The 19,879-nt window shown below is 41.4% G+C and overlaps 2 protein-coding genes across 8 annotated transcripts in view; both read right to left on the reverse strand.

Moving 5' to 3' along the window:
* Positions 1–13,696, reverse strand: part of LOC108415052 (casein kinase I-like) — a 28,895-nt gene extending 15,199 nt beyond the window's left edge. For 4 of the 7 annotated variants that reach the window (XM_037542794.1, XM_037542793.1, XM_037542792.1 and 1 more), the window contains exons 1-4: positions 13,327–13,696; positions 6,676–6,994; positions 5,141–5,181; positions 2,556–2,625 (exon numbers count right to left, since the gene is read on the reverse strand). In XM_037542794.1, the coding sequence (XP_037398691.1) occupies positions 2,556–2,625; positions 5,141–5,181; positions 6,676–6,847 (283 nt within the window). In that variant the 5' untranslated portion in view covers positions 6,848–6,994; positions 13,327–13,696. Of the gene's footprint in view, positions 1–2,555; positions 2,626–5,140; positions 5,182–6,675; positions 6,995–11,636; positions 11,749–13,076; positions 13,162–13,237; positions 13,279–13,326 lie in introns of those variants that run through there. The other 3 variants (XM_037542790.1, XM_037542791.1, XM_037542789.1) reach the window with 3 other exon arrangements.
* Positions 13,697–14,228: 532 nt separating this feature from the next.
* Positions 14,229–15,797, reverse strand: pclaf (PCNA clamp associated factor). Its single transcript, XM_017699296.2, has 4 exons — positions 15,675–15,797; positions 14,795–14,881; positions 14,491–14,665; positions 14,229–14,405 (listed from the first exon to the last, which is right to left on the reverse strand). Exons 1-4 carry the CDS (start codon positions 15,718–15,720, stop codon positions 14,363–14,365), a joined length of 351 nt encoding a protein of 116 aa, XP_017554785.1. The 5' UTR covers positions 15,721–15,797; the 3' UTR covers positions 14,229–14,362.
* Between the last annotated feature and the right edge of the window lie 4,082 nt (positions 15,798–19,879).

The following is a 19,879-nucleotide window of genomic DNA, read 5'->3' on the forward strand; positions in this document are numbered from 1 at the left end:
GAACAAGCTATTTTTCACAAGTATTGCACTTTATTTATTCATTTGATTAATTTGACAAAGAAATACATTTTTACTGAATGAATCAGTTGTAATATCTATTCAGTTGTTAGTTGACTATGCTTTAGCTACAGCTGCTATGAACTGCTTAGGTGAACCATGGTTAGTTTGATGTAAGCATTGCTAACAGAAATTAGAATTTATGTTACCAGTGTTAATCACCTTAAATGCACTGAACAGGTCTATACGTGACTGACACACAGTTGTATCTGTGCCTCAGTGCAAACAAAATATGACTGTTCATGAAAAAACTAAAATATTACATCCAAAATGACAGCATGGCCAAGCACAGCACAGTGGATAAGCTTCCCAGTCAATGTTGTTTACACTTTGTCATTGCACACTGTTTTTGCATTCTGTTTCTCAATGGTCACACCTCCAAGGACCTAGCCAGTATGTACTGATTCACTACATGCAGAACTAGTGAGTGAATCATGAAGACACAGTCCTCATTACTAAAAATGAACTACTCTGGCCAAATAGTCCCTGCAGCCATCTTCATACTATATTGCATGCAACACATTCAAGAGAATGCAACTACAAATTTAACCACTTGGTGTTCATGTAACCACGGTACAGCACACAGTAATTGTACGCTGGATACTCCATTGTATACGATTTTGTGTGTACACACACACACACACCAGTGTTAACAGTGTTGACAGTTAATAAGTGTCTTTAGTCTGTGTAGACTGCTGTACTTGTACTGCATGTAGATTGAAGCTCAATATCTCAGGAGACTGTTGCTGATCAGACACTGTCTAAACTACAACCCCAATTCCAATGAAGTTGGACATTGTGTAAAACTTAAATAAAAACAGAATACGATGATTTGCAAATCCTTTTCAACCTATATTCAATTGAACACAGTACAAAGACAAGATATTTAAATGTTCAAGCAGATAAACTTTATAGTTTTTTGCATTCACTCATTAGTCACGCATTTTGAATTTGATGCCTGCAACACATTCCAAAGAAGTTGGGACAGGGGCATGTTTACCACTGTGTTACATCACCTTTCCTTTTAAGAAAATGCTCAATAAGCGTTTGGGAACTGAGGGCACTAATTGTTGAAGCTTTGTAGGTGGAATTCTTTCCCATTCTTGCTTGATGTACAACTTCAGTTGCTCAACAGTCCGGGGTCTCTGTTGTTGTGTTTTGCGCTTCATAATGCGCCACACATTTTCAATGGGAGACAGGTCTGGGCTGCAGGCAGGCCAGTCTAGTACCCGCACTCTTTTACTACGAAGCTACACTGTTGTAACACGTGCAGAATGTGGCTTGGCATTGTCTTGCTGAAATAAGCAGGGACATCCCTGAAAAAGACGTTGCTTGGATGGCAGCATATGTTGTTCGAAAAACCTGTATGTACCTTTCAGCATTAAAGATGCCTTCACAGATGTGCAAGTTACCCATGCCATGGACACTAACACACCCCCATACCATCAGAGATGCTGGCTTTTGAACTTTGCGCTGATAACAATCCGGACAGTCCTTATCCTCTTTGGCCTGGAGGACACGGCATCCATGATTTCCAAAAACAATTTGAAACGTGGACTCATCAGACCACAGGAAACTTTTACACTTTGCATCAGTCCATCTCAGATGAGCTCGGGCCCAGAGAAGCCGGTGGCGTTTCTCGGGTGTTGTTGATATATGGCTTTCGCTTTGCATGGCAGAGTTTTAACTTGCACTTGTAGATGGAGTGACGAACTGTGTTCACTGACAATGGTTTTCTGAAGTGTTCCTGAGCCCATGTGGTAATATCCATTACAGAATGATGTCGGTTTTTAATGCAGTGCGGGGTCAAAAGTCACGGCCATTCAATGTTGGTTTTCTGCCTTGCCACTTACTTGCAGAGATTTCTCCAGATTCTCTTAATCTTTTGATGATATTATGGACTGTAGATGATGAAATCCCTAAATTCCTTGTAATTACATATTGAGAAACGTTGTTCTTAAACTGTTGGACTATTTGCTCATGCAGTTGTTCACAAAGTGGTGAACCTCACCCCATCCTTGCTTGTGAAAGACTGAGCCTTTCAGGGATGCTCCCTTTATAACCAATCATGACACTCACCTGTTTCCAATTAACCTGTTCACCTATGGAATGTTCCAAACAGGTGTTTTTTGAGTATTCCTCAACTTTCCCAGTCTTTTGTTGCCCCTGTCCCAACTTTTTTGGAACGTGTTGCAGGCATCAAATCCAAAATGAGTGAATATTTGCAAAAAACAATAAAGTTTATCCATTTGAACATTAAATATCTTGTCTTTGTAGTGTATTCAATTGAATATAGGTTGAAAAGGATTTGCAAATCATCGTATTATGTTTTTATTTAAGTTTTACACAACGTCCCAACTTCATTGGAATTGGGGTTGTACCTTCACCGCCATACTTGTGAATATCGTTTGTAAAGTAGAAGATTCACATTCATATTAAAATATAATTAAAATAGAGATTAAAATGAAGAGCAAGATAGAGAAAAACATGCTGCTCACCTGTGCTGCCCAGAGTTTTATAGAACCGGTACTCCAAATGTAGCTGAGGTGCCCTCGACTTCACAGGCTCCTGTATGATAAGAAAGAGACGCAGTATTGACATTACACTTCAGGGATTTCACAACTACATTTTTTATGTGCCATTCTCCCAGAAACGTTTCAAGCATTTAGTACACCTCTCCATGCAATCCTCAGACATTTTGCTGTAATATTCTGATCAGTTCTGCTAGCATGTGAAACATGCATTGTGGATGGGCTCATACTAGACTGGACTGACAACACAGTTTCATCGTTAATCACAAACCTTGTCTTGCTTTGAATTAGCAAGCCCTCCCTCAAAACAGCTTAGGTTAACAGTTCACAGCTCCTGCTAACAAGCTGATCACTGGTTCCTAACTTGCTGGATCTTGCAGTGGTGTGCTGACCTCATTTTGTTGCCACAGGAAGAGATCTTGTTGAACTACTCCCAAAGAGCACACTCGTAGGACACCTTATACCCAAACAGCACAACTACTCATCCAAATTAGTAACTTGTCAGTTAGCATTTAGTTAGCCTGCCAAGCATAGCTTCTAAAAAGGTTATTTGTAGTTGCTTGCAATGGTGGATGTGGATCAAAGAAGACCAAGAAGTTGCCCTTGTGGATGTGCTGAAGCTACAAGATTTCATGTACAAAAAAGACCACATCTCGCCGATCCTGGCCTAACAGCTGGTTATGGTACAGACTTTAAGGTTCTTTTGTTTGTTATTTAGGCATTACAGGTATCAGCACCACAATATATCACAGACATCCTCGAATACTATTCCAAACCCTAGATCATGTGAACAATTTCTCCTGTATATGCCATGGACCATTTTAAATGGAAACGGTGAATATGCCTCCTACATGGCTGTTCCTAGGTGGAATAGTCTCTTACAACTCATTAGGTCTTTCAGGAACATCGACAATGTTAAATCTCAATTAAAGACCTATTTGATGTCTTTGGCTGGCTCTGAGTTTTTATGTGTGTGTGTGTGTGTGTGTGTTTTATATATAAATATAACTTCACACAGCTACAGACACTTGCACTGTGTGCTGCTTGCCTTGGGCTGAGGTATCAGCCTCAGAGCTCCTGTGAGTGCATTGCTCATCTATCTCTTAAGAATGTCTGGATCAGGTTATTATGCCAAGCTAGTCTGCCTGGTCATGAGCTGCTGCTGAGAGCCACAACTAGTCTATAAGAAAGAAGCAAAGATGACTCTGCTGCTGCTGGATTTGGCTGGAATGGTGAGCTTGAGAGCGGTTTTCTGCTAGTTGGAAAATTTGGTAATGGCCTCACATCCTTAGAACAAATTCACACGGAGGCAGCTCCCCTTAGTTGCAATGTATGTGCAATGCAATGTATCTGAAAACTATTTTAAAACACTTGTTTACATAGACAGAACAGATGGCTTTAGAAGGAGTGATCAGACGTCTGTGTCTTTGGCAAAGCCTCATACTGGTGAAAATATTACTAAGCAACACCTACCACAGTGAGTAGAGACTGCTTTAGTCTACAACAGTTACTCCAATATCCAGGAAACTGGATATTACCTACACCAATGAGTACTGTAGAGACTTGTCTTGGGAGTGGTACTCAACCAGTAGACCCGGAATTGTTCATGTTAGAACAAATGGACAATTAATTTAGCTTTGCTGTTGGTCTTTGAGGTAAGCAGTACTGATGATTCGAAAGTCAGTTTATCACAGATTGAAATACTGGAAATAAATGCTGGAAAGTCAATTTTCTATTACAAAAGTAACCCCGATTCTATGATGGCATAACAGAGTTTCCTCTCTGGATCACCCTGCTTGCATGAAGCAAGTAAGAGGTATGAGAATTTTAAAGGATGATGAGGCACTGTGTTGACCATAAAACAAAGGATGTACTGGCCCCTCCCCAAGACATATGCCTGAACTGCCTTCAAGCAGGAACTAGTGCACTAAAATAAGAAAAAAGTCCTTCAAGAGACATATCCATAGTAAGATACTTTACTCATGTTATCAGACAACCTGGGTTATATCTGTCATCTCAAGTTTCACATTCACATCCAATATCCGTGTAACAGCATAATACTCTCTCTATAACTGATTTTCATTTAAAGGGACATCAAACATTTCTTTCAAAATCTACCCAGCTTTAGCTAGTTCGTTGATAGCAATCACAAAACAGACACATTGAGACACAATCCAAAATCAGTCTTAGTCCAGTTGGGGGTTTAAGTCACACTGACTTTAATTTTACAGAATTTTTCTGTAAACAACTAAGTATTGCAGATGACATGACACAGATTTGTGGTATGTTACTATTAGCAAATAGACTCAAAATAACTCTTGACAAATTAAACGTTTAGAGATATTGACTTTAATTGCAGTCTGACTGGCAATTTTTCCTAGATAATTCAAGCACTCAGCTTTGTTTACCCTAACATGATGTTAGGGAAAACATGATAGTAAACAACACCATCAGAGATTTAAAGCATGTTCAAGAAAGCCCTGTGTACAAATTTAAAGGCTGCAATGAGTTTCCAGACTATTTCTTCTGCTTTATAGGAAGACGTTACTTACCAATTTTATTGCCACATATTCATTGGTGTAGAGGTTCTTACCTGGAAGAAAGTAGAGAGAAAAACTGTCATGGTCAATGACTGAGGTTGAAAAGCTTTGGGTTATGGCTGGTATTAAAATAAATTTTTGTAGCTAAAATGTTTTAATAAAGTGCCATGGTCACGTCTTGAAAGTTCTCGTTTAAAACTTTGCTAAATTCTAAACTGTACGAATTCTTATTACTAGCTTGTAGTAACAAAAAGTTATTCAGATTAAGGGTGGTCTTGGGGATGTCATGCTCTCTCCATTTTTGTTCTTCCTGTTCTAAAATAACCAACACCCCTCATGAATGGCTTTATAGCTGATGAGTTGGTTCAAGTGCTTTAGATCAGAGATAAAACAAACTGTTCAGTGCATCAGATCTCCAGGACTAGAATTGGGGATCACTGCATTTAAGCCTATAATGCATCTTCAAAATATCTGCTCACATAGTTCAATAAATGTCCTGTTTCAAATGTTTTACATATATATGAAACTCTGTGAGAACTGTTTCATGAAATAAAACACAGGCAAAATGACAGAGTAGAAAATAATCACTCTCTACCACTTCCTTATGCTTCTTAGACCTGTGTGCAGCCATCTTTCCATGATGAATCACACTTGAGAAGGTGTCATGCTCAAAAATAATACCGCCAACACCACTAGTAGCTCCAAAAATCACACAAATCTCAGTATACATCACAGGCAACCATGCTTCAACTACACAGGAAGAATATATCAGAGGACAATGTAAACAGTTTTGTACATCAGCTAAGTACAAATTGTTCTACTCAATCTATTCAAATAGCCTATCAGAAAGAATCCTTTTACTCCTGCAATGGCTGGAACATTCAAACTGTAAAGAAGGAAGATCTCTGGTACGTAAAGCATTTAAGCAAATCAAAACAATTGTTTTAAATTCACAACTGCACACTTATGTTCCTCATGGCCATTAAATTTGGGTGTCATGTCAAAACGTCTGTCTGTACCAACAGTCAAATTAAACACAGAGATGCAAAGCACATCTCACTAAAGCTATCAGACTCGTGACCTACGGCCGCATGCTAAAGTTTGAACGCTCATGGTCAAATGGCATGTTTTGTTGACTTTCAATATGGCATTTTTATGCAACTTTTAGTCCACAATATCTATTTTTATGCCGATATATATATTATTATATTGGAAACAAAACATAAAATGTGCCATAACTTAGGCCATATTTCATGTTTTTCCCCCAACATGTTAAATTTAGCAAATAAGCAGTACTGTGCATTACAATATGCAGAGGTGTGTTATTTTTAAAGGATGGGTTAACTTGTTTTCAACAAAACATCACTTGACCAGATGAGCCCAAACTTTTGCATATAACTGTATATGTTGCCAGTTTTAACTTTAACATGCATTTTACACATTACAAAGCTGCTGGTTTCAACTGCTGGCTAATGAAATATTTGTTATGGCTAACCGTATCTCATTATATCACATTCTACTTTGATTTCAGAAGATATAAAACTTACCAAGCTTCAGCTCCCCAAAATTTCCACATCCAATCTTCTTTCCCACACGGAAGTTTGGTCCAACCATCAGCACGCCAGAGGACCCAGAACCAGAGGGGCGAGAGTTGCGGCCCTGAGCAGCCTTGCTGCTCCGAGCTTGCCGCTCGCCCTCCTTCTCCCGTGTGTGCTCCATGACCCCGAGCACTGAGGGAGCAAGAGAGGCCCCTGAGAGAGCGCCTCAGCCTGGGACTGCTGGCATGGGACGGTGAGATCAGGAACCACACGGCAGCCTCTTACTGCTGGAACATCATGACGGCTCAGGGGATGCAGTGCAGCTGACCTGCATGCAGGAAAGTTTGAAGGGAAAGTTAGAAGCTTGTTTTCATGAGCTGACTGCAATTAGCTGATTCATTTTTATATGACAAGCATACACTATATGGACAAAAGTATTAAGACACGCCTCTTAATTGTTGAATTCAAGTGTGTCATTCAGACCCACTGCCACAGGTGTATAAAATCAAGCAAATAAGCCATGCAGTCTGCCAAACATTTGTGAAAGAATGGGTCATTCTAAATAGCTCACTGAATTCAAGCATGCTATTGTAATAAGACGCCACCGCTGCAACAAGTCACTTCGTGAAATGTCTTCCCTCCTAGATATTCCACGATCATATGTGAGTGATTTTATTAAAAGTGGAAGTTTAGGAACCACAGCAACTCGGGGTCGCCGAGTGCTCAAGCACATAGTGCATAAAAGTCACCAATGCTCCGCTGACTCCACAAAAAAACCTCTCACATTATCATCAGCATAAAAACTGTGCCGGGATTTCATGGCATGGGTTCCCATGGCTGAGCAGCTGCATGCAAGCCTTACTTCACCAAGCACCTTGCTAATGCCACTGGATTCTGGAGGAATGGAAATATACTCTGTGGAGTGACAAATCACACTTCTCTATCTGTCAGTCTGATGGACAATTCTAGGAATTGCATTACCTGCCTGACTGGATGTGCCAACTGTAAAGTTTGGTGGAGGAGGGATAATGCTATGGGGTTGTTTTTCAGGGGTTGGTCTGGTCCCTGTAGTTCCAGTGAAGGGAAATCTTAATGCTTCAGCGTATCAAGACATTGGACAATTTTATGAACTACAGACACTACATCAGTGTCTGACTTCAAAAATGCACTTCTGTACGAATGGTCAAAAATTCCCACAGACACACTCCAAAATCTTGTAGAAATCTTTCCAGCTGTTATAGCTGCAAAGTGTGTCCAACACCATATTAATGCCTATTGATTTAGAATAGGATGTCATAAAAGCCCTTGTGGATGTAATGTGTGTCCCAATACTTTTGTCCATATACTGTATAATGTGGAGATCACTGGTTCATCTGCTTCTGAGAGAAACTGTCAGAACTAAAAACTGCACTGGCACAAATTTGGAAGCGGAAACACATATTGGCATTCCTGTTTGTGCATTTGGCCTACCCATTAGTATACGACCCACAGATCCCTACTCCTCACTGTTATATGGACAGGGCCTTGTCATCCAAGAATTCTCCATGTTAACTGAACAATTTTAGCAATTTTACTCCACTTCATGAACTGCTGGAAAGAAATGCCTGCCCTAGAAGTGAGGAGGGACATTCTGTACACTAGTCATGTACATTAAGACAATTTGTTATGCAATTATTTTCTTCAAAGTAGGAAACAGTGAAAACCTGCCTCATAGAAACTGTATAAATAACATGCTCTTCTTATTTTTTCCCCACATAGCATGTTCCAACACTTTTTCATCCCACATACTTTTAAGGTAGAAAATACATCTCCAGACCTCTTCTCACTCCGCTCCACTTACCTACACAAAACTTAATTTATGTCAGTCACAAAACACCTCACCCAATGACATATCATGAAAACACTTCTCTATAATGCCCTGCAGTAATGTTTAGGCACATAACATGATTACAAGTAAGTAATTTTTTGTACATCAGCTCTTGCTTTAATGTCTGCATATTTAAAGTATTTAAGACATTTAAGACAAAGTATTTAAACACATTTTGCTCAGTTAAGGATTCTAATATCCTGTAAAACTAAGCGAAAATAAAAGTAAACAAAACTACTGGCTTTTTTGTAGTAAACTGCTTATAATTAATACAATATCTTCTATATTATCTTCTAGAAAAGGTTTCTCAACCACAATTCTGAGCACCCACTGCCCTTCTCAGTTTAAAATTCCGGTAACATTTAATTTTGATAGTCCTGTTCTGCCCTGCGATGGACTGGCGACCTGTCTTCCGCCCGATGACCGCTGACCGATAGTCCAGCACTCCCTCGCAACCCTGAGGGATAAGCGGCTTAGAAAATGTATGTGTGTGTGTGTGTGTGTAGTCCTGTTCTGCAATAAAGCACTAAGGCCAACTCTCTTTAGGAAGGCTTTGTGCAACACGAACCCTCACTACTAATGTCTCAGAGACTCAGCTAAACATTTTAATGTTTAAGAGATGCTGGGGGTGTAGGAATGACTAATGTCAACGCCTAGCTTCAATTACTAGCATTAACATTTGTGCAATACTGATTTTTTTTTCCTTTTTAAATTTAGAACCATTTTGCCAACTGTGTTTGCACATTGTGGAATTAGACCTCCTCATTTGACCCATCCGTGCAGTGAAACACCCACATGTTTTTGGGAATTTGGGAGATAGGTGCCTTGCTCAAGGGCACTTCAGTCACAGACTGTCGGCTGAGGGGATCAAACCGGCGACCTTCCAGTTACAGGGCTGATTTCCTAACCTCCAGCCAGGGGTGCAACTACATACTTTCTGAGGTGGATGCAAACATATTATCTTGACATATTATCTTATCATATAATCATATTATATTATATTATAAGTTTATATAAAAAAGTAAATTATGGAAATAAAATAAACAGTAAAACAGAAGACAGAATAAATAAAAGGAAGAAATAAATGAAATAAAAAGGTACAAGGCGAAAAGTATGGAATAAAATAAATAAAAAGGTAAAACAGAAAATTAAATAAATAAAAGGACAAAATAAATAGAAATGTAAAGGAAAACTCAACTAAAACAGTTACAGGCTGAATGTGTCTGAATGTGGCTAGAAACTAAGAGTTTAAGATGATTTAGTGACACCAGCGAGCTGAGCTTTAGACCAGGCTACCACGGTTAGGATATTAACTAGAATGTTGACTAGCTAGGTTAGCTAGCTAAACAGGCTACTACAAAGAGCTATGGCTTGACTAATGTCACTCGTTTTGAAGTTAAACCGAGAATATAACCAGTTCAGGGTTAATCAGGTCGTAGCTGGAGAACCAAGTTTAGCTTTAACGTTAGCTTGCTGCCTCACTGCTATCATTCATCTGGCTGGCGGAGTAATATTAATATGGCTAGCCTTAGCTAGCACAGTAACATACATCTTAAACTGAAAAGGCGATCTCTTCTGATTGTGTGAATCTATTCACGGTGAAGTACGGGATCTTTGGGGAAACTATGGAAGGTTTGACCTCTATTAGATTCCTTTATTTTTGAATAAGTGCATTTGGGAACGCAGCAGTGAGGCAGCTTTGCTAGAACCCAGTGGTCCAGCGCTACTTTCGTACCCTACAGTCTCGTTTTGGTAGACAAAGGTGACGTAGGTGAATAAAGCGTATAAACTGACCAACCTGCTGTCTTTCAACCACTTTGAGAAGTGGATGGGCGCCTGATTAGTGCTGTGCTGTTTTTTGAGGTGTATTATCCTACTTGAACAAACAGCTCTTACAGAAAATGCAGACTAGAAATAATTTTCCGGCATCGTTTTGGCGCCCCTCTAGTGCAGCCCACAACTGCGTTGATGAAGTGTCCATGCTTCTTATATTTGGCTATAAATCCATTGTATTTTTCCAAAAATGAGCATGAAACTGAACAAAGGCATTTGAAATTAAAACGAGCCAATGCACAAATCAGGTTATACACTGCAGCCTTGCCAAGATACCATCTCATATCTTTATTCCAATCATATTCTAAAGCTAAAGCTGTACTTGTGATGCATATGCGGGCGTTCATAGGTTCCTGGTGAACTTTTTGCAAGTTTTGTGTACACAAGTTTTACAACTGTAATAACGAACAACATTTTTACTTCATCTTTAACATGCTGACCATGCATATTTAATACCTTTTAAATATTAAATCATGTCTCCAACATGTGCACTACATTAAGCACTCTGTAAATAATTCATGGCAGAAGATTTTTAAACCATCACCCTCAGATCCAAACTCATTTCCCAGTATTGTCCATTCCATTTCCCCACTACAATAATGGGCAAGGGCCTCAGCTGCTGCACACTAGTCTCTCAATGCATTTTGTTTGTGCTTTAGGTGACGCAAATGAGTCAAATTAGACTGGTTTCCTATGAATGATATCCTGCAGGATGATCATAGTGCTACAACTACGAGTCATGGTTATACTGACTTTAAAGAGGGGAGGCACTGTTCATAGTCATACAATCATATGGCCTTTCCAGATCTGAAAAGAAAAACTTTAAAAATAAGTGTAAAAAAGTTAAAAAAAAAAAGAAGTTAAAAAGTAGCTATTACAACAGTGGAAAAAATGACTACACTGAGGCATGTCTCAGCATCAATAAACAATCCAGACTCAGATTAACAAGAGAATCCTGGGCTAAGTGCAGGTTTTCTATGTCTGTCTGCAGAACACAGGCATTAGTCAGCGTGGTGGGCAGTGATGCAGAGCTATTCTCAGAGCCATTGATCAGAACTGGTAAATAAGCCCTGCCATGAGGTAGCTGTGCAGCACACCACCACACAGCTCACAGATCATACAAGACACAGACACTCAATCTGGGAGAGATCATGTATTATTCAAACCCTTAAAAGGTTCAGCTAGGGCTCCAATCACAGTGAGCTTCAGGTCATTTCAATGGCAAACCAACTGAGAGCAGCTTCCGTTCATGCGTGACTGCATGGCTCACCTGTTAGATAAATCAGTTTTCTTCATTCACATGCAGCTCAATCACTTGTCCTGGGTCTCTTACATAGTAGAGGAGGCCACCACCATCTCTGGCCATTACAGCAAACTACTGCACAGCTTTGAATACAGTTAAATTCACCACTGCCTTCATCAAAAGACTGGAGTATACTTCCCAAAAGTGTCATAATGTTAAAGACAAGCTTAACTATGAGGCTAAGTGAGAGTCTCTACTGCTACACATTGATCTTGTGTTAGAGTGGATGAGGAATCCTCAAACCTGATCAAGCAAGCAATCTGCAGCAATGTAAACCATGCATGGGGGAAATAAAGTTTTTCAGTCAAAGGCTGTACAAGTTCACTAAAACTAAAACCAAAACAGACCAGCAGCCACTACACAATGCACAACTGTACAATGTTGGGCTAAGTCCACGGAAAAACTGGTCCAACTAGGCTACGGCCTAAAAGCATTTTGGTAGTTTTGGTGAGTGTGACGACCGGTGATTTGGACTGAAACCCAGACAAGACCGGGGCAACAAGACTAACATGATTAGGCTCAAATAAAGACAATAAAAATACATAAACTACCAAATTTTGATTGCAAAATCTTGTTCATTTACGTTGGTATTTTTTCAAGGTAAACAGACATTTTGTAAGCTAATAAGAAGACTATTCTCTTGTTCCGCATGTGTATTTTTTTTCAACTGGCAGTAATCTGGCACTAGGTCGTTCCCACTTCGCACCTTGCAGAGTCCAGTCCTGGGACAGGCAACCTACAGGTAGAGTAGTTATCACGGTTATCACTCATTTACGGACATGCGTTCATTATTTCATACAATGCAGCGTTGTCAACCATGTGAAAACGTCTACGCACTGTTCAACTGGGGTTTCAACGGTGTGAAGGTCTGAATGAATATTAACAACACTTTGGCTAAAAATACGAGCCACAGACAGCACTAAACAAACCGGAACATAGGTTAAAGGACGAAGCTGAAGTCAGCATCTTACTCGCCAGCTACTTGTTCGAATTCTGCCGTTCCACCTTAAATGGTGCAGCACTTACATTCTGGGTGCAGCACCATCTAAGGTGGAGCGGGGAAAATCGAGCACGAAGCCAACTTCAGCCTCGTTGTTAAGGGACTCATCACACACGCGCAAGCGAGAAATGCAACTGTAAACATTCATCCAACCTGACTGGCTCGACACACCAAACCGGATGAGAGTCGGTCCCCGGTGGAAGAGGACATATACAAAGCGTTATAGCTACGACATGAAGAGGAAACACTAATGGTAATTAGCAAGGTAACCTGTCCCTGGACTGAGCACTGCCTATACTACAACAGCGAACAGTTTTCCCTTCTGAACTCTCAAGCATCAGCGTCGAGAGTTATAATCAGCGCATCATCCGAGCTAGTCCTACTGCCAGTACAAAAACATTACTCACGAACACGGTTCCAGGAAAAGAGGGGGAAACCTGGCTGATTAAACATGAATCGGCAGTAAGCCTGTTCAATATACTGTTCGAGCAGGTTTTCTGTCCCTTTATTCTCATTAACGACACAAATCTAGCTACCAGTCTTTAAGTGGTTAACCTAGCTAGCTTACCATCTTGCAAGTTAGCAGACCAACAAGCTAGAGGCAGCTCGGGTAGCGTTTCAGCAGCGTTTCACTGGGAAATGAAAACAAACGCTTACTCTACGAAAGCCGACTGACGCCAGGATCACTTCATCCCCGGCCTTGATACAATCCTTTAATAGTCTTCTTGGAGTGAAATAAAAACCAATAACTTGTTTTCTTTCTCCAATCCCGTGTCTGTGGTCGTCGGTGGGTCCTACAGTCCCGGAACACCGCCGCCTATAGAGCTCATCCGGGTAACAGCGGCATGTTTTTGTACAGGCATTGGCGGAATCGTTTCAGAGAGATGAATTAAACTGAGCTCAGCCCGGTATCCATCTGATCACTTCATCAGAGCATAGAAAACAAGTCCTATACGCCTCGGCGTGGTTCCCAACCGCCAAACGCCCAAACCACTCTGAGCTCCAGTCGTTTCTCCGTCAGTGCAGCCCCGCGTCAAATCTGGACTAAAGCGCTTATTCTACAGCAGTGCACTTTCTGTTGGTGCCCTCTCGAGGACAGTGATCTCACTGTATACAAGCACACTCCGGTTGAATTAATTACCTGTGTCGCTTCAGATTCACTTTGCTGAAAGATGTACCACGTGATTGAAATTCAGGTACATCTCTCGAGCGGTCATTGACACCATTCTAGCTCTGCATCATTTCCTTTCAGTTCTTTAAGCAACACCATGTCGCTTTATCCTTGAGCCAAAAATGGCTTGATCCTTTTACGCAGAGCTCATGGTTGATATTTAATGCATGTGTTCTTTTAGAGCTCAAATCGGAGCAGGCAAATTGTCCAAAACTGGCAGTTTTTATTTTTATATAAAACAGCGCACCAAGTCAGCCACAGCAGTACTACAGAATCCAGTTTCCACGAACAGCCTTTCAAGTATTCCTCATACATTCCCATCAAGTCTACTGCCGTGTTTTCTGAATGCAAACGCAATGCATCAATCAGGTCACCAAACACTCGCAACTCTTGAAAAAGACAAGTTTATTAAACTTCTGTACAAAAATGAAGGCAACATTGCAATAAGTTATGTACAAAGATTTACAATTCAAGCCATTGTGTACCAATGTAATGGTTTTAAAAATCCATTAAAAAATTCATTTATTCATCCTCCTCCTCCTCTTCATCTGGAAGTGGTCTGGATCTGCAAGTCAAACCATACCAATCAAACAGAAACAGAGTCTTCACCCCATGAGTTAGGACTTCTAAACCAAAGCCACGTAACTTACTTTCTGGGTGCTTTGGACATGCCGCTTCCTCCAGCCTCCTCACCATCAGACACAGGGTGCTGGTTTTCTTTCTCCGGCTTCGTGCTGGAACCACCAAAGAAGTCACCAATTCCTTTCTGCCACTTTGGGGTAGGACGTGGACAGACTGGGTTTCCACCAGCATACTTGTTTTTGCCTACAACAAAAACAAAAAGCGGGGGCGAATAAGGCTCGATATTTTCCTCACAGGGCGAGAAAGGTTAACATCCCGGCATACTTCAGAGGACGCACGGCAGACAGGCAGAGAAGCTCGCCTCCGTCTTACCAGGGGTTCCCGCTTGAGAGCTGCTGCTCGACGAGTTGGCGGAACTGGAGGCGCCAAGTGATTTCCTGGGCGCAGAAGCAGCGACCGCTAAAAAAAAACAGACAGCCCGGTTAGATGAACCTTTATTACAAGTTAACGCAATACAGCCCTACTAAAAACACACGGGCTCAGAGGAAACTTTGAGCGCCCAACTTAAAAGCCCACATCTTGTACAATCTGGCGCCATTTCTGCTCGCGTACAGTTAATCAGCCGCTTAATGTTAGGTTAGCTAACCTAGCCTTCTAACTTTAGTTCCTCTTTACATCGGTAACTAGAATATTCACAGAACAGGGCGAGACCAAGAAAGAAATCCGAATGATAAAACTCAAATCTAGCGTCACATGAATTTTGCTGAGCGGCTCAGTAACAGAGTTAAGACTTGCCATAGTTTCATTTCAACACATTTGTTGAGTGTACGCTGATAAACGAGAAACGTTTCTTTTTCCTTCTCTTTCATCGTGTACAGCTAATGACCTTCAGATAACGTATTACTTTGCTGTGAACCTATTCAAACATATTGGCGGGAGACAGAGCTACTTCAACCAACCTTTCCCACCGAACTAATACATTGATTAGAAAGAATTAGTAACAGTTTTTCAGCAAGGCCACTTATCGCGTAGTTTACTCACAGGCTATAAAATAACTGGAGTAAATCGATATTTAATCCATAGCCGCTGCTGGCTAAACCTCGCTAGCGTCTTATGTTAACACGAACGTTAGCCACACAAGGTAGCGGAGCGCGCGCCAAGTATAAAACCCAACAGCAGCACCCTGCAGCTACCGACACCGCGAGGAAGAGATGACCATTCTTACTAATATAACCCTCTAACACAACTTTACCTTTTCGATAAGACCCAGGGACACTGTCGGCTTTCGTCCTGACCATGTCTGCAGGCTTTTGGCGCGTCCTCAGCTGACAGAGAGAAAGCAGTAAGACAAAACCTTCCCGCCCGCTTTTTAAAAGGGAGGCAAACGCCGAGAAAGTGAGGCGGGGCAAAACGTACGTAGCACTCACTCAACCAATAGCAAGCCCGGAATTTGACCGGCACATCGAGGCCACACCCACTCGAGCTCCCTACAGGACCTCTACCACATCGCCAGCTTATAATAACCTTCACATTACGTGTAGCGTGTATTTAGTTGAGACCCGAAAAAAATAACTAAAAATATTTTTGCTTTTAAGTAAAGCCATATTCTAAGGGCCGCGGGGTGTGTGTGTGTGTGTATACACATAGAGTTCCTTCCTTCAGTTTTATAGTAGGATTGATAAACACACTTTAACTGTCATTTTTATAAATAATAACATTTAATAAAATCTAAAATGTATTATTTGGCTACTCTTTTATTCAGTGAAATTGAACAAGCAGCGCAAAGACGCATGGCAAACGAGCATACATCTTATTACATACATACATATATACACATCCAACTTATACATTTGGAACAGTGGGTAAAATGAAAACAGACAGCAATGACATCAACTACTTTTAAACCTGTATTTAATTGAAAACAGCACAATAATATTCAATGTGTTATTGAATTACATATGCTTATTTGAAAGTTGTATATAGCTATGTTCCATAAAATTGCATATACCACTGTGTTACATCACCTTTCCTTTTAACGTTTCAGTAATCATAATATTGCACTTCATAATGCATCACATTTTCATTGGGAGACAGATCTGGACTGCAGATAAGCCAGTCTAGCGCCTATACTCTCTTACTACAAAGCCATGCTCTTGTAACACATGTAGAACACAGCTTGCCGCTGCCTTGCTGAAACAAGTAACAGCATCCCCGAAAAGGAGGTCATCTACATAGCAGCACATGTTGCTCCAAAATTTGATGCACACCTCAGCATTGATGGTGCCTTCACAGATGTAGAGTTACCAATGCCACTGGCACCAATACCCCCCTACCATGACAGATGCTGGATTTTAAACTTTAATAGTCAAAGTGGTCCTTTACCTTTTGCCCCGGAGAACGAAACATCCATTATTTCCAAAAACAATTTGAAAGGTAGACTTGTCTGACCATTTCCACTGTGCGTCAGTCCATCTCAGATGGGCTTTAGCCCAGAGAAGTCAGCAAGGTTTGTGGATTTTTTTTTAAATATATGGCTTCCTCTTTGCAAAGTAGAGCCTTAACCTATATTTGTTCATGCAGGGATGAACTCTGTTTACTGACAGAGGTTTTCTGAAAAATTCCTGAGCCAATATGGTTATATTTATTACAAAAGCATGTCGGTTTTTAATGCAGTGCTGTCTGAGGAATCAGAGGTCACAGGCATTCAATTTTGGTTTTTGCCATTGCCCTTTGTGCATAGAGGTTTCTCTGGATTCTCTGCATCCTGTGATGATGTTCTGCACCTTAGAGGGTGAAATGCCTAAAAGGCCTCAGACTCAGAATGAGCATATATTACAAAAATAACATTCAGAACTACAAGTTCAAAAGCTGAAACTTTCAAAGTGAATTTACAAATCACTGCTTTATATTTATATTTGCATGCTACAAACTCTAAATAATTTTTTATTAGGTTTGTATATAAACTTGTATAGATAACATCAGATAAATATGTATAATTACATTATTTCATGATGAATAAATAATATACAGTATGTGTATGTAAATTTGAAAACGGGATCTTTTATATTACTCAAATTGCCATTTTCTTTCCCTTCCTCTTTATAAATTATTGTTATAGTGTAGGATGTTCGCCCAGACGAGGATTGAACCCCAGCCTACAGCATAGAATGTTACCCACTACACTATACCAACCACATTACCGAGACTGAGGGCTGATTGGTTAGCATTACTGAGACTGGGGGCTGACTGGTTAGCCTTACTGCCACTGAGGGCTGACTGGTTAGCGTTACTGCCACTGAGGGCTGATTTTGGTAGTTAGGCACGTTGTTTCTCTGGCTGCTCTGATGAGCTCATCTTATAACCATTACTGAAGATACAACCCCTACAAGTGGATAAAAACCAAGCTAAATAGACCGGAATGACTACTAAACGGATTTAAAGACATGTAGACACTTTAGATGCAGTCTCCAGAAAACACTAGATTGGTGGACTGGATCTGTTTAACCTGCATGTCCCTAGAGTTCAGAACATTCCAGTGCGTGATATTCTATTAAAACAAAACTAAGAAAGGCGTCTACAAAAGCTCCCAAAACTCTTAAATAATAAACTCGTGCACATATATCAAACCCCTTATTCGCCAACTTCTCATCTGAATTTTCTGTTCCTCCTTAAATGTTGCTGCAGTTACACTAAGGTGCGGACGAATTTCGAAACCTTGGCGAATACGAAGCTGACATCGGCTTACCTCAAAAAACGATCCTTAATCAACCCCAAACATTCGCTTGGAAGTGTTTACTGAGCCGCTAATATGCACCATAGCGAGGCTATAATCAGCCGTTGAATGGAGAAGGATAATGCAGACCGGAACCCTAAAGGGGAGGGAACTGGGGGCGGAGTCTGTCAATCCATTTTTGCGTCAACCAATTAAATAACTACTCTTGGCCGTCAATCACAGTTTGCATTGGCCAACCACAGATTAGAACGAGCTGTCTGTCATTTTCTGCATTAGCCGATCTAGACGTTATTAGGTTAGTTTAACACCCAATTTTGGCACATGTTGTTTTCCCCGTTGGACTGGGAGGTGGAAGTGATTTTACTTCTGTGAAGTCAGTTATGTGAAATCATGTCGGTAAGTAAGATGTATGTAGCTAATAAATAACAGTTCAGTATTTCTGATGGAGATAGCCAGCTACATTAACTTCTGTGTGGACTCCACTGTCTCAACCAGGACTGTTAAACAAACAACAAGCCGTGGGTAACAAAGGACATTAAGGCTCTCCTCAACAAGAAGAAGAGGGCCTTCAGAGCTGGAGACAGAGTGGAGGTGAGAACGATCCAGAGGGAACTGAAAACAGCTATCAAGGAGGCGAAGGACAAATATAGGAGGAAGCTGGAGTGGAAACTCCAGCAGAACAACATGAGGGAGGTCTGGAATGGAATGAGGACCATCACCAGCTTCAGGTCCAGCAACAACGGAGGAGCAGAGGTCAGTGTGGACGGGGCCAACAAGCTAAATCTGTTCTTTAACAGATTTGACACGGCAGGCTCTGTCCCCCCCCAGCCTGACTCCTCTGCTGCCAGTCCTCAGCAGACCATTCCACTCACCCCCCCTCCCCCTCCTAAGGGCCTGCCACCCTCTCGTGACAGCCTATCTCACACCTCCATCCCTTCCCCACCCATCACCTCTACAGTGTATCTCACTGCTGACCAGGTGAGAAGACAACTGAAGAGACTCCACACAAACAAGGCTGCAGGCCCTGATGGGGTTCCACCCAGGGTGCTTAAAGCCTGTGCCGCCCAGCTTGGTGGAGTACTTCAACATGTCTTCAACATGAGCCTGAGTCTCCAGAAGGTCCCCATGATGTGGAAGACATCCTGCATTGTTCCTGTTCCAAAGACGCCACGACCCAGTGACGCCAAGGACTACAGGCCAGTGGCACTGACGTCTCATGTCATGAAGACCATGGAGAGGCTCGTGTTGGATCAGCTCCGACCCATAGTCCAGCCTTTTCTAGATCCCCTCCAGTTTGCCTATCAGCCCCGCCTGGGAGTTGAAGACGCCATCATCTACCTGCTCAACCGTGTATATGCTCACATGGATAAGCCAGCCGGCTCTGTGAGGGTCATGTTTTTTAACTTCTCCAGTACATTTAACACCGTCTGGCCCGCTCTTCTGGGTGATAAGCTAACAGTGATGCAAGTAGATGCCCCCCTTGTGTCCTGGATTGTTGACTACTTGACTGGCAGACAGCAGTATGTACGCCTGCAGCACTGTGTGTCGGACAGAGTGGTTCCACAAGGAACTGTCCTCTCTCCCTCTTCACCCTCTACACCACATACTTCAGCTACTGCACAGAGACTTGCCACCTTCAGAAGTTTTCTGATGACTCTGCAATAGTTGGATGTATCAGCAAGGGAGTTGAGGATGAGTACAGGGCGACGGTGAAGGACTTTGTC

The sequence above is a fragment of the Pygocentrus nattereri genome, chromosome 11 (genome assembly GCF_015220715.1).
Source record: "Pygocentrus nattereri isolate fPygNat1 chromosome 11, fPygNat1.pri, whole genome shotgun sequence".
Lineage (NCBI taxonomy): Eukaryota > Metazoa > Chordata > Actinopteri > Characiformes > Serrasalmidae > Pygocentrus > Pygocentrus nattereri.